At 33.2% G+C, this 15934-nt stretch overlaps 1 protein-coding gene across 4 annotated transcripts in view; it reads right to left on the minus strand.

Moving 5' to 3' along the window:
• LOC142338715 (uncharacterized) overlaps nucleotides 1-15934 on the minus strand; it is a 65276-nt gene that overhangs the window by 24389 nt on the left and 24953 nt on the right. For 3 of the 4 annotated variants that reach the window (XM_075388595.1, XM_075388594.1, XM_075388597.1), the window contains 4 exons: nucleotides 12656-12863; nucleotides 11735-11880; nucleotides 4540-4701; nucleotides 3968-4213 (listed from right to left, as the gene is read on the minus strand). In XM_075388595.1, the coding sequence (XP_075244710.1) occupies nucleotides 3968-4213; nucleotides 4540-4701; nucleotides 11735-11880; nucleotides 12656-12863 (762 nt within the window). The remainder of the gene's footprint in view (nucleotides 1-3967; nucleotides 4214-4539; nucleotides 4702-11734; nucleotides 11881-12655; nucleotides 12864-15934) is intronic. The other variant, XM_075388596.1, reaches the window with a different exon arrangement.

Genomic DNA, 15934 nt, shown 5'->3' on the forward strand with positions numbered 1-15934 from the left:
TATTAACAAGATTACATAATTAGAGACTATGTTAATCTTTAAACTGAAATGAGGGCAGTAGCAAAACCGAACCTGAGAGAGACACCTTTAAATTAAAAAAGATTTCACTATTTGGTAAAATCTGTGAGGGCCCTCTAAAGCATATAGAAGCTAAAGTATTAACAGGTGAACATGAAATACTTAAATCAGTTTCTAAGACAACACTTAAAGATTTATTTAGATTCAGGAACGCAGCCATAGTAAAGTTTTTTAATAAAGAAAAAAAATATGACCAGCCAATACGTCTAGGTGCTACTGTATTAGAATTAAGTAAACTACCCATGTATGATGTATTCAATAATGTTCTACAACCATCGCTTAAAGATTACAATTACATTATATGGATACTGATATTTAAATAATAATCTTTACTTAAGGTAATGTCTCTAACAAGCACAGGGATCTAAGTACTCTCCATATCAAAACTAATAATAGGTTACCTGGCAAATTCAAACATGAATTTGGAAGTAGAGTTAATAATGAGTTCTTTTTGTATTACTATCGAAAACATATCGTTTGGCATGCCATGAGCAGATTTCGTTGGCTAAAGAGAAAAGAATAAAGAAAGAGAAAAGAGCTAAACATGAAGAATAAATGAATAAATGCGCTAAGCGCTAATGTATGATAAAAGAAGAACTGTAGTTGAAAATAGAATACAGATGATACGCGGGGTTATAGTTGCAGTCAACACAACTAAAAGAGGTTTTAATTCTTTCGATGATAAAATTTTCTATGCTAACAATTTTGAAAGCTATCCAAATGATAAAAACTTATATCTATTTGAAAGAGCTTTAAAAAAAAGAAATGCTGCACCGTCTGAGCTATTAAGAAACTCAGATCTAGTCGAGGGCAAAGATCTAGTAATTGAGAAAATTAAAGCGCTAACTGTTAATGAACCACAAACTTAAGAAAAAGGGATAGAGCTCGCTTACATATAAGCCGTTGAGGATCTAACGGCGGCTAATTAAAAAAATTTGACAAAAAATTGCAAGTTTTATCAGAAAGAGTTTTAAAAGAGTTTTTATCAGAAGGTTTTCAAAGATTGTAAAATTATAAATACATTTCCTTAGCCCTCAAAAACCGCGCAGTCGGCTGCTATCACACTGTAGAGGCATGTCTCCAGCCCTTGAATCTTCCAAAAATGACAAAGATTTTCAAAAACATAGACAATAATCGCAAAGAATAGTATCATTTTGCAAGTTAAAGTAAACAGGTGATTGAGAAGACCCTTTAAACCACTTTTTAAGTTTCAAGTAAGACCTTCCCGGCAGCTGTTGCGATCTAAAAGTTTGAAGCTTAACTAAAGTCAGCTGAGGTTTTCTATTGTAAGGCAGAAGTCAAACGTACAATCGTGACTTATGTAAAACGATAAAATTGATCAAAAGGTAAAGCGATTTTTTTAAAAGGAGAGCGCCTTAATAATAGCCGTTAGAGAGGCTGACGGCGGCTATTAAACAGGTAATACAATATATACATGTGACACGAAAGAGACAAAACGGGTTTAAAACAATCTTAATTTCGACAGAATCATTTTCTAATTGTCTCATTTTCTCAAACGATTGAAAAAATAAATTACTTTCAGTTGAAGTTCGGTTGATGAAACAAAAAATATAGCAGGGAAAAATTGGCTGAAGTAAGTGAGATGTCAAGCATGAATATCGCGACTTACGTAAAGCGAAAAACTTGATCAAATGGCAAATTGAAATTAGCAAAAAGGAAGGCGCCTAAATAATAGCATTTTTAGAGGCAGACGACGGCTATTAACAAGATTACATAATTAGAGACTATGTTAATCTTTAAACTGAAATGAGGGCAGTAGCAAAACCGAACCTGAGAGAGACACCTTTAAATTAAAAAAGATTTCACTATTTGGTAAAACCTGTGAGGGCCCTCTAAAGCATATAGAAGCTAAAGTATTAACAGGTGAACATAAAATACTTAAATCAGTTTCTAAGACAACACTTAAAGATTTATTTAGATTCAGGAACGCAGCCATAGTAAAGTTTTTTAATAAAGAAAAAAAATATGACCAGCCAATACGTCTAGGTGCTACTGTATTAGAATTAAGTAAACTACCCATGTATGATGTATTCAATAATGTTCTACAACCATCGCTTAAAGATTACAATTACATTATATGGATACTGATATTAAATAATAATCTTTACTTAAGGTAATGTCTCTAACAAGCACAGGGATCTAAGTATTCTCCATATCAAAACTAATAATAGGTTACCTGGCAAATTCAAACATGAATTTGGAAGTAGAGTTAATAATGAGTTCTTTTTGTATTACTATCGAAAACATATCGTTTGGCATGCCATGAGCAGATTTCGTTGGCTAAAGAGAAAAGAATAAAGAAAGAGAAAAGAGCTAAACATGAAGAATAAATGAATAAATGCGCTAAGCGCTAATGTATGATAAAAGAAGAACTGTAGTTGAAAATAGAATACAGATGATACGCGGGGTTATAGTTGCAGTCAACACAACTAAAAGAGGTTTAGATTCTTTCGATGATAAAAGTTTCTATGGTAACAATTTTGAAAGCTATCCAAATGATAAAAACTTATATCTATTTGAAAGAGCTTTAAAAAAAAGAAATGCTGCACCGTCTGAGCTATTAAGAAACTCAGATCTAGTCGAGGGCAAAGATCTAGTAATTGAGAAAATTAAAGCGCTAACTGTTAGTGAACAACAAACTTAAGAAAAAGGGATAGAGCTCGCTTACATATAAGCCGTTGAGGATCTAACGGCGGCTAATTAAAAAAATTTGACAAAAAATTGCAAGTTTTATCAGAAAGAGTTTTAAAAGAGTTTTTATCAGAAGGTTTTCAAAGATTGTAAAATTATAAATACATTTCCTTAGCCCTCAAAAACCGCGCAGTCGGCTGCTATCACACTGTAGAGGCATGTCTCCAGCCCTTGAAGCTGAGAATCTTCCACAAATGACAAAGATTTTCAAAAACATAGACAATAATCGCAAAGAATAGTATCATTTTGCAAGTTAAAGTAAACAGGTGATTGAGAAGACCCTTTAAACCACTTTTTAAGTTTCAAGTAAGACCTTCCCGGCAGCTGTTGCGATCTAAAAGTTTGAAGCTTAACTAAAGTCAGCTGAGGTTTTCTATTGTAACCTAACTACTGCCGAGCGTTGCATGTTTATCCCGTTACAAAAGCTCAAAAGTCTTGGCAAAAGGGGTTGTGAAAACATTTTCCTGAAAAATAGTGTGACACGTCCTGAAATAACTCAAAGAATTTTCATGGGCTTAATGAAAATTAGACATAGAACTGACTAAGAAATGATTGAATTTGCAAGAATCCCATTTAAAAAATCAAAAATTGAAGTCGCATGTGACCAAAAACAAGCGAGAAAGCGAATTTTTGTTCCAACACCGGTTTTTCACTCTGCCTCAAAATTAGAGAAAAAAACCACGCAGCAGAACCACTCGCTTTTTTGCTCCACTTCTTGATTCGGCTTGACCAAAAACATTACTTCAAAAATCATGTTGGAACACATCTTAAACAAAGACAGCGCACCAATGCAATACAAATTCTTTGGACTGTAAAAACGAACAATATCACCGCAATATAGCTCCGCTCAGCTTACAGCTCCACAGCTATAATCAAATTTTTTTAAAAAATAATTATAAAAATTGAGAACTTTGTCACAAATGGAAATTCTATGACTACTTCTCCAAAAATTGACCTTTTTCTGATTTCATCTGCTCTATTTTTTCAAATAAATTTTTTGTTTTGTTTTTGCTCATTTTCGGATTACTTTAAACTATTTCTTAAAACTATCATTCAATAAAATTTTTATGACTACAACTTTTCATAGACGCCATAATATGAAGTTAAAATGTTCTAAGAGACAGTTATGGCCTGTCAAAAACTTCTCCTTGTAGTGGTGGTGTAAAACTAGTCTTACCAGATCCTGCATCAATTTGAAGCTGTTGTTGTTGTTGCTGTTGGTTCTGTGCCATGACTTTGTCAATCGTATCCTCGGCCCCTTTCACTTTGTTCTCAGTTGCATTTAGGCCTCCTCTATTCTGTTCCCGCTTCCTCTGATTTGGGTCGTCAAACTTCTTCAGAAAGTTGTCAACTTTTTCAATCTGACAGTCGTAGTGGAACACGGGCAGTTTTTTCTTCAACTGGGTTAGTTCAGTACGTTCCCCTGATAAAATCAATATTTCGGTTGACCAAATTGACTTATTTACTGAAAATTCGTTCCCTTAATTATAACTTTCTCAAATCATCGGGAAAAATTGAAGATGAGGCTAGAACAGAAAATGCAACACCATCTTGTATTTTGACTCAATCAAAAGACATCTACATTCTGGGGTTAAAATTTGGATTTTAGATTTAGTTCCTCAAAACAAAAAAATTGCTACTCTCACTTTTTCACTTTTTCTCAAACTATTTCTCATCATTGCCAAACTAACAAAAAGCTGATAAGATGTTGAAAAAGAAAAAAGAAACAAACCAGCATAACTTTCCTACCATTATTGTAAGAAGTGATTTTGTCACAATTAGCCAACATGAATGTCTTGTTGGCAGCCTCACTCGAATCGTCACTCAGTGTTGTGCTGATGACGGAGGAAGACGAATTTCCAAACTCAGTTGCCGTTTTCCCGATCTCAAGGACATCTTGATCCAGGTTATCTAGATAACTCTAATTTTAATCTTTAAGGGGCGTATTTTTTCTACTTTTATATTAATTTCCATGAAATCTTTCATCGCTGATTTCGTGTAAAGTTGGAAAGTAAGAAAACAATTTTGCGTATGTAGCTTGATTTAACCAAGGCATGTACAGGTACAAAAAGTGCAATGAAAGTGAAAAAGGAGACAGCAGATTCTTTAAGAGTGACCTTCGTCGACCGCAGTGACCGATGTTGGGATACCGGAATGAGTTTTGATCACTACTTCTCCAGTGGAATACACGTTTTGATTTGATAAATCAGTACTGATCACGCCTTATCTAAACTCTTAAGACTTAATCAAGTCTTGATCATTGTGCAGTTAGGAGTCTGGATCTTAAAAGTTTTAATAGGACATTATTTATAATAAATGCATTTCAAAATTAGCAAAAATTGTTTAAAAATTAATTTTCTATGAGAAATTTGCTAATCTAACCAAGCTAATTCTGAATTGAGCTTATGCTAACTTAAAATGTCACATATCTTTTCTTCGAAGCCAACCTTTTTTCAATGGACAGGAAAAATGGCCGTGGATAGTATCTTTGGGCGATATCAGATTTTTGTCATTTCACTGTAAATGGCGGCCTCATCCTTTCATTACGGAGCAGAAGCAACCAACGTTAAGAACTCTGCTCAATACTTGACCCAAGGCATGTCATTTCTTGGCCAAGACTTGCTCAAGACTTGTGCAGGACCTGTCAAGTTTTGGTCAACACTTTACTCAAAACTTGCCAAGACTTAAGATTTGATTTAAGACGTGCCAAGTCTAAAAATTGTCTTGCTCAGAGCTCTGATACTGTACTGATCCAACACATGCAATTTCACAGGATCAGTACTGATTAAGATTTGACGTACAGTCTGGGTATATATTGACCGGCATATGAAAAATAAGAGAAAAAATGAAGAACCCAATTTTTTCTCTACCTAGTCCACAGTTGCTCTCATTTTGCGGAACACAGACGCTAAATTGGTCCACAAAAAATGCCCAATATTGTTTTGTATTTACTTTAATATACTTTGATCAGGTAATACAGAAAGGATTCCAGACTGTGCCTTATCGGATTCTCTTTTTCTATTTTTTGTCATTTGTCTTTTTCTAACGGGAGTGTAACTCTTATATTACATCATTTGTTTAAAAAACCTAAAATTTTTGTCAGGAGAAACAGTGAGTGAAGATAAATGCGGCACTGCGTTTCTTTTCAAACACGTTTGCTGAGTTTCCAATTTGGAGTAAAAACTTTTGGCCTAGCGTAATCGTGCCCTCTTTTCACTCAATTTTTCATTTGGCGTTATTAAAGCCATGATATACATCAATGAAGAGAGAAGCCTGAATAAGGTGTCGTTAAGATACAATAATTGATCTATCTTCTGAAGAACTAATATTGACGTAACAAAGAAGCCACCCCTTTATTTGTCCTGCTTTTGATTTGAATCGTTTTGCGCGAGAACAATTCGCTTTTTTTGTATTTTTTAATGTGTTTTTTTTCCAAAAATCATCAATGACAGCAAATTTTTCTTTGAAATCAAAAGCTGTAAAAATATGCAAACCATTTTTTCAATGTTTGGAGCCAAGGCAAGCCAGGTTTATCTTATTCGTTCAAAAATATCTCAGGATCTGTTTTGAGTTTTCAAACCAAAAAATTATCGTACAAAAAACAACATCTTATTTCTCCAGGATTGTGCTGGCTAACAGATTATAATTATGACTGCCGGAAAGGATGCTTCAGGCCTTCCATGGATTTGAAGCAACTGAAAAAAGATAGACAGATTGACCACCAGTCCATTAATAGACCACTAGACTTTTTGGGTTAGATCCGGTCTGTCATTTTTATGAGTCACATACGCTCTTTAAGGAAAAGCCTTAAGGGAGCTTTTTCAACAATAATATCCGAAACCATGAACTCAAGACGCTAATACTCAAAAATTAGGGAAAATGGGTTTGGCAATACATAGATGCACACTATTGATCTTTAACTGATAAATTGTCAAAAAATTTAAAGTTCATCAAGTTACTTTTTAAGTGATGTAGGCTCCCAGTAGCTTCACCACTCTAAGTACTTGAAGGACTACCAAACGCGGCTAAGGGCCTTTAATGAAACTAGTTGCCCGCTGAGCTTTACCTGTTTATCCCGTTTTGAAAGCTCAAATTTATGAAATGTCATCAGAGTCATGAATGTTAGGGTCAGACGAAACAAAAATCTGTTAGATGAAGTAAAAAAACATAGCAGGACAAGTCCTGAAGTACAATTCAAAGAAATGAATGGAAAACATAGAAGTACCAGCAGATCAATTGAACAATGCCAGCCAAAACACAAACAAAAATATACCAAAAAACTTAGAAACCAAAACAATCAAACAAACAAAACAAAAATATACTCATTGCTAAAGCTCATGAAGTTTTTATCCATAAGACAAAATTTGATGCCTTTAATTATACCTATTTCAAAAAAGAAATCAAAACCAATTTTTGTTTACGGAATCGGTCCAGTATAATATCTGCAAGACCTGAAATAATTTAATAGGCTCTTGAAGATCGATTAACTTGAAAATTACCAAAAAACTTTAGGAAAAATGAAATCAATTGCAAATTTTAATTTTGCTGAAAATCGTGATATTAATATCTTCAGAATAATTTCTGTGTCTCTAGAGGCTATCCAGTAACCCAATTCCAAGCCTCAAAAAAATCATTGGCTCAAAGATCGACCGGCAATAATTTTTGATAGGCAATAATCGATAGGCAAAGATCGATAGGCCGATGTTACTTGACTACTGCGTCAGGCGACACTGAAAAAAAGACAAATATTTTGGAAAAAATTATCAAAAAATTTCTTAAAATTCGAAAGGTTAAGTTGTTGAAAACAAATCCATTGAAACTAACAACCATGCAAAAATTAGTATCATTTTGCGTGTTTGTGTTTGTAGTAACAACACATATAGCTCATAAAATGGCCATAACAAGTAAAATTGACTCACAAAAGGCCTTTATCAACTTTTAAAAACTTCAACCTAAGACTAATCAAACAAAAAACTCAAAAGAAATCACAAAAGCATTAAAAATTGCACCAAATTTAGCCCATAAACTCTTAAAAAGGACCTTTTAACCTTAACTTAAGGCCATCCCAGCAGCTGCATTACTCTATGCGCTTGAAAGAATACTGAAGCCCACTTTGGAACACTAATGAAACTTAATGCCCGCGGGGCTTTACCTGTTTATCCCGTTTCGAAAGATCAATGTCATTGAAAAATGTGTGAACAAATCCTAAAAGAAAACACAGCGCCCCAATACAATTCAAATTCTTTGAAATGTAAAAAATTATGCATACATACATACATAAATGTCATTGAAAAATGTGTGGACAAATCCTAAAAGAAAACACAGCGCCCCAATACAATTCAAATTCTTTGAAATGTAAAAAATTATGCATACATACATACATAAATACATACATACATGCATACATACAAACATACATACATACATACATACATACATACATACATACATACATACATACATACATACATACATACATACATACATACATACCTACATACATACATACATACATACATACATACATACATACATACATACATACATACATACATACATACATACATACATACATACATACATACATACATACATACATACATACATACATACATAAATACATACATACATACATACATACAAACATACATACATACATATATACATACATACATACATACATACATAAATACATACATACATACATACATACATACATACATACATACATACATACATACATACATACATACATACATACATACATACATACATACATACATACATACATACATACATACATACATACATACATACATACATACATACATACATACATACATACATACATACATACATACATACATACATACATACATTCATACATACATACATACATACATACATACATACCTACATACATACATACATACATACATACATACATACATACATACATACATACATACATACATACATACATACATACATACATTCATACATACATACATACATACATACATACATACATACATACATACATACATACATACATACATACATACATACATACATACATACATACATACATACATACATACATACATACATACATACATACATACATACATACATACATACATACATACATACATACATACATACATACATACATACATACATACATACATACATACATACATACATACATACATACATACATACATACATACATACATACATACATACATACATACATACATATATACATACATACATACATACATACATACATACATACATACATACATACATACATACATACATACATACATACATACATGCATACATACATACATACATACATACATACATACATACATACATTCATACATACATACATACATACATACATACATACATACATACATACATACATACATACATACATACATACATACATACATACATACATACATACATACATACATACATACATACATACATACATACATACATTCATACATACATACATACATACATACATACATACATACATACATACATACATACATACATACATACATACATACATACATACATACATACATACATACATACATACATACATACATACATACATACATACATACATACATACATACATACATACATACATACATACATACATACATACATACATACATACATACATACATACATACATACATACATACATACATACATACATACATACATACATACATACATACATACATACATACATACATACATACATACATACATACATACATACATACATACATACATACATACATACATACATACATACATACATACATACATACATACAAACAAACATACATACATACATATATACATTAGGAGCGCTATAATAGCCGCCTGGAATTGCTGAAGCGGCTATTAATAATGAGAATGTATAATAGGCGCCAAAAATTACAGCGGACGGATGGCTCTGAAGAAATGTTGCCAGACAACTGGCAGGGTCAAGCGGCTGACTTGCACAGCAGCTAGATCAAGTTTGATTATGAGGTTAAACCTGTAGCGTAGGGGAGCAAATTGGTGTGGTAATTATTTAAATATTTTTTGTTGCTATTGAAAAAGTTGCTTAACTTTATCACAGTGTTATGCAACTGTTTCTTTATCACAATCTATCGCACTGTATCGCTACTGTTTATATTGTAGCAGTGATGATAAAAGACTGTGATAAATTGATAGTCTAATGACGCAGAAGATTTCTTAGTTTTAGGGCGTTACCTTGTTACCGACTAGTTATGCAACTGTTCTTATCACTAAAAGTTGATAAACATAACCGGCTGATTGCCGGAATAGCTGCGAAAGAATAGACCTGCGTGCCATATAATAGAGATAGAGACAGATACAGATCTGAATTGAAAAAAAATCAACGCCGCTCAAAAACCACGTAAAAACTTTTAGCGATAAATTAATAAAGCTTGTTAAAATTCATTCCACAGTAGCCTCTTATTAGGGACCTTTACTGCACAAATGAGTTCCTTTGAGCTTAAAATAATTCAAACTAAACTTAAGTTTTAAAGTGCAAAAATCATTTTATTGAGTGATGTAAGTCACGTATGATCAAAATCTAATCACGCAAATAACCTAAAAAATTTGCTAAAGCGAGTGAGAATTGACGTTACTGAGAGGAAGAAGTCATTCAGCAAATTTGATTTTTTCAGCTTTGCTGTGTGAACAAATAAAAAAAACGAAAAAAAGAGCGTCAGACGACGAAACATAAAAAAACATAGCAGGACAAGTCCTGAAGTACAACTCAAAGAATTTTCATTGACTAAACAAAAGACTAGACCTAAAACGGACTTTGAGTGAATTGAGAAAACCATGTCAAAAAAATCAGGTCAAAAAATTTTTTAAAAGAAAATAAAAAATCAATGTCGAAATGCCGCATGTGCGCAAAAAAACCTCTAGCGATAATCGGAACTTTGGTTCAAACAAAAAAATAGGCCTGGAATGAACTATGAATGGATTGGAAAACTATTTTCGAAAAAAATCCGATCCAAAAACTTGAAAAAACAGAAAAAATTAAAGTGAAATTGCCGCATGTGAACAAAAAAACCACTAGCGAAAAGCGAATTTTTGTTCAAACACCGATTTCTTACTTTACTTTAAAATTAGAGTAAAAATATTCACGCCGCAAAACCACTCGCTTTTTCGCTCATATCCTGTTTCGGCGTGACCAAAATCACTACTCCAATTTGACTTGAAAAATCATGAAAATGTGTGAACAGATCTTAAAAAAACATAGCAGGACAAGTCCTGACGCACAATTCAAAAATTTTCCAACGACCAAACAAAAAAACTAGACTTAGAATGCACAATGAGTTAATAGAGAAAACCAATTTAAGAAATCATATCAAAAAATAAGAAAAAAAACGGAAAATCAATGTCAAAATGCCGCATGTGAACAAAAAACCACTAGCGAGAAATGAAAATTTAACTCAAACAAAAAACTAGGCATAGAATGAGCTGTGAATGGATTGGGAAAACCATCAGAAAAAAATCCGATCCAAAAATTCCACAAAACGGTAAAAATCAGAGTGAATTTCCCGCATCTGAACAAAAAAAAACCACTAGCGAGAAAGCGAATTTTTGTTCAAACAACCATTTCTCACTCTACTTTAAAATTAGAGTTAAAAAATGCACAACCACTCGCTTTTTCGCTCCATTTCCTGTTTCGGCGTGACCAAAATCACTACTCCAATTTGACTTCAAAAATCATGAAAATGTGTGAACAGATCTTAAAAAAGAAGACAGAGCCCCAATAAATTCAAATTCTTTGAATTGTAAAAAACCAAGAGCACCGCAATATAGCTTCACTCAGCTTACAGCTTCGCAGCTATAAAAAAAGTATGAACTAAGTAGTTACAGGATGAAGTGTTCTGTTGTTCAATTATCCTTGTATGGCACTCTGGTTGTCTGTAAGAGGGTACCATTGTAAACTGCCAGTTTGTGGGTTTCAGTCTCCTAGGATCGTAACAGTGGCTGCAACTTGCTCTCCTCCCGCTCAGAGACCTGACATTTTTAAAATAGATATATTTTTTTTCCAAAATGGGAGGTTTTTTCTCACCGCTTTGGTCCTTATATGAATATTGTTCTGATATAAATATAACAGCTATTTCTACAGGAGTCGGGTTTGGCACTCAACTTTGCAAGAATATCAACCAAAGCGCATCCAAAGGGCCAAAAAGTCAAAGAAATATATTTGAAATTTATTTGTGTGAATCCCTACAATACAAAGGAGTAATTCCAAATTTTCAAGTTATTCTTAAATTGTGTTAGAGTTTTTAATGAAACAGTTACGATTTATCCTTAGCTAACAGAAATTAAGTAGTTTTTTATTCGATTAATTTGTTTCAATTTATCTTTTAAAACGCACATAACTATAATTCGTACTTACGATCTCTAAGAAGAACCATTGAAAACAGAGCTCGACCTGAATGAAATTAGATGATGTTGAAACACATCTATTTTAAGATCGTATTTTAAGATCGTATACTAACATCGTATTTTAAGATTTTACAAGCGGAACATACTTTTGCAGGAATTTTGCAAGATCTTGTGAGATTAACTACCAGCCCGGGTCAGGGTAGATTGAAACTGCCGAAGAAGTTATAAACGGAACAAAATCACTAACTAATTTAAAACGAGACAAAACCAACTTAATTTCTTACTCTCACAATCATGATGAATTTCCAATGCAGAAGTATATGAACCATATTTTATAGAACCAAAAAAAAATTTTTCTTAAAACCTCAAATAATGAAATACGCACTCGGTGTAATCTCACCTCTCGAATGGCGCTTCAGAATTCAAATTTTTCCACGGTTTGAAATTCTTCGAATAGCTGCTCTCCAATTGGTTGAAATTAAAAGTAGCTGATTGGCTGTCACCTGACGGACCACAGAGCGTGTATCGTCTGCTATTGTCAATCATGTTTTTATTGACTAACCTGAGTTGTTCATTCTCTTTATTATCCATGTGATCCGAGGTAAGCTCTAAAGTTACAAAGAATTTCGTTTATTGAACCATGTTAAGAAGTTGTCGAGTTCCTGGAAACGAACTGGTGGAAATTTCGACCTATGCAAAATATTTCGAAAAAAAAGAAAATTTGATATATCACCACCTTAATCTGAATTCCGTTAACTTAAGTTGCTCCATAGTTCTCCTTAAAAAATTTTCTTCCCCAATCACAGGAACCTTGCTAAGATCTTGTCAAGTACCTGATAATTTGCTTGTGCAAACTTCAACTTATCAAGGACCCAACGGACCCTGTCATGTCATGCAAGTCTTGGAAAGGAATTAATACAAATAGGTTCATTTGAATTGAAATTATAAAAATATTTATCTTTATTTTCTGCTTAGGAGCTTTCACAGAGATAAAGAATTTCTCTTCCGTTTAATAAAGATCTCTTGATTTTGAATATGGTCTTCCGTTAAGCAAAAATGCTAAATATAGTGGGCAGATTGCCGGAAAATAGCCGCGATGGACGCTTGTGGCCTTCATGAATTGAAACAACTAAAGAAATAAGATAGACAGATTGACCACCAGTCTTTCAATAGATAGCTGGTTTTTTTCATTAGATTCTGACTGTCATTTTTAGGAGACTTATACGCTCTATAAGGAAACATAGCTGGCAGATCGCCAGAAAACAGCCGCAATAGCTTCGTAGATCTGTAGTCGCAAAAAAACAGTAGAAAAGGCAGACCGAAAAAATTCGTCTTTTCATTGAAGGCTGATATGTTATATTTTGATTTAAAATCTGTATAAGTTTTTGCTGACTCTCTTAGCTGCTCTCAAATAACCTTCACTTAGAATGACGCACACCCATTTGACCTTATTTCTTAGAATTAAAGTAAATAAGAGTCGATTTCAAAGTGAGGAAGTCAATTTTGAGAGTGAGGTAAATCAAGTGTGACCAAAAATTTAATCACGCGAATGAACAAAAAATCTCGCTTCAATAAGAAGAAAAAATGACGTCACACACGCTCTTCAGTTGTAGTTGCATGAACGAATGAACAAAAAGCAGATTTGAAGTGGTTGTGACGTCATTTGGTCGTAACACAAATGGCGACGACGAAATAAAAAAACATAGCAGGACATAATCTGAGGTACAATTCAAAGAATTTTTGTTGACCAAAGAAAAAAACTAGACCAAGAATGGACTATGGGTGAATTGGGAAAACCACTTTTAAAAAATCATATAACAAAAACAAAAAAAGCGAAAATCAATATCAAAATGCCGCTAGTGAGAACAAAAAACCAATAGCGAGAAATGTAGGTTTTTATTCAAACAAAACACTAGGCTTAGAATGAATTATGAATGGATTGGAAAAATCATTTTAGAAAAATCCTATCCAAAAAATCGAAAAAACACTAAATATCAAACTGAAATTGCTGCGCGTGAACAAACATGCACTTCAGTTGAAATTACATGAAAGAATTAACACAAAGAAGGTTTGGAGTGGTTGTGACGTCATATAGTGGTATCAAACATCGCGACAACAAAATCAAAAAACCAAGAAAAGGCCAATAATAGCCTCAGCTATCGCTGTGCGGCCATTAAAAAAGACAACGCCCTAATACAATTCTAATACAATTTTGAACTTTAAAAAAAATGAAGAGAAGGCCTATAATAGCCCCAGCTATCGCTCTGCGGCTACTAAAAAGCACTAATGGAATTTTTTTCAGAATTATTATTTGAAATCAAAAACTCAAGTCTCTAATAGTCAAGAATTAGGGCATTAACGTTTGGCACTACTTGGATGCTCACTGTTGACTTTTAACCTGTTAATGTTCAAAGAATTTAAGGATCATTAATTGAGTTCAGAAGTCAATTTTTTGAGTGAGGTAAGCCCTGCAATTGACCTAAAAACAGAACAAATGACGTCATGCACACAAAATTTAACTGCAAAGCAGTAGAAATCACTGAAATTGAAAAAGTCAATTCTAAGAAATCAGGTCGCAATAATCATCGACGGAGACGATGAATTAGAAATCCTCGCAGGACAAATCCTAACGTGAAATTCAAAGAATTTTCAATGACTAATCAAAAAACTAGACCTAGAACGGAATATGAGTGAATTGGGAAAACCATTTCTAAAAAATTTAATTCAGAAAAACAAAAAAAGAGAAAAAAAATGTCAAAATGTCGCTATCGAGAACAAAAAACCACTAATGAGTAATGGGAATTTGGTTCCAACTAAAATCTAGGCCTAGAATGAACTATGAATGGATTCTGAAAACCATTTAGAAAAAAAATCGATCCAAAAACCTGAAAAAAAGTAAAAACCAAAGTGAAAGTGCCGCATGTTAACAAAAAACCACAACCGAGAATGCGAATTTTTGCTCAAACACAGTTTTTTAACCCTACTTTAAAATAAGAGCGAAACTATCACGCCGCAAAACCACTCGCTTTTTCGCTCCATTTCTTTTTTTGGCGTGACCAAAATCACTACTCCATTTTGACTTCAAAAATCATGCAAATGTGCGTACAGATCTTAAAAACATAGCTGGCAGATGGCCAGAAAACAGCCGCATTAGCCTCGTAGATCTGCAGTCTAAAAACAGTAAAAAAGACAAACCCAAAAAAAAACAGTACAAAAGACACCAAAAAATTAATCCTGTAACTAAAAAGTGAGATGTTATATTTTGATTAGGAATCGGTTTAAGTTATTGCTGCTTCTCAAAAACCCTTCAGGTGGAGTGACAAGCACTGGGTTGGCCTTATCTCTTTGAATTTAGGTAGAGAAAAGTCAATTTCAAAGAGAGGAAGTCATTTTTGAGAGTGAGGTAAGTCAAGTTTGACCAAAAATTTAATCACGCGAATGAATAAAAAAACTCCCTCCACTAAGAGCAATAAATGGCATCACAAATGCATTTCAGTTGAAAGTGCATGAACGAATGAACAAAAAGCAGATTTGAAGTGGTTGTGACGTCATATGGTTGTAACAAAAATCGCGAAAGAAAAAAAATATAGCAGGGCAATTCCTGACGTACAATTCAAAAAATTTTCCTTTACTAATAAAAAAAACAAGACAAAGAACGGACTATGAGTGAATTGGGAAA

This window comes from Convolutriloba macropyga, chromosome 4 (assembly GCF_964194025.1).
Source record: "Convolutriloba macropyga chromosome 4, txConMacr16.3, whole genome shotgun sequence".
NCBI lineage: Eukaryota > Metazoa > Xenacoelomorpha > Acoela > Convolutidae > Convolutriloba > Convolutriloba macropyga.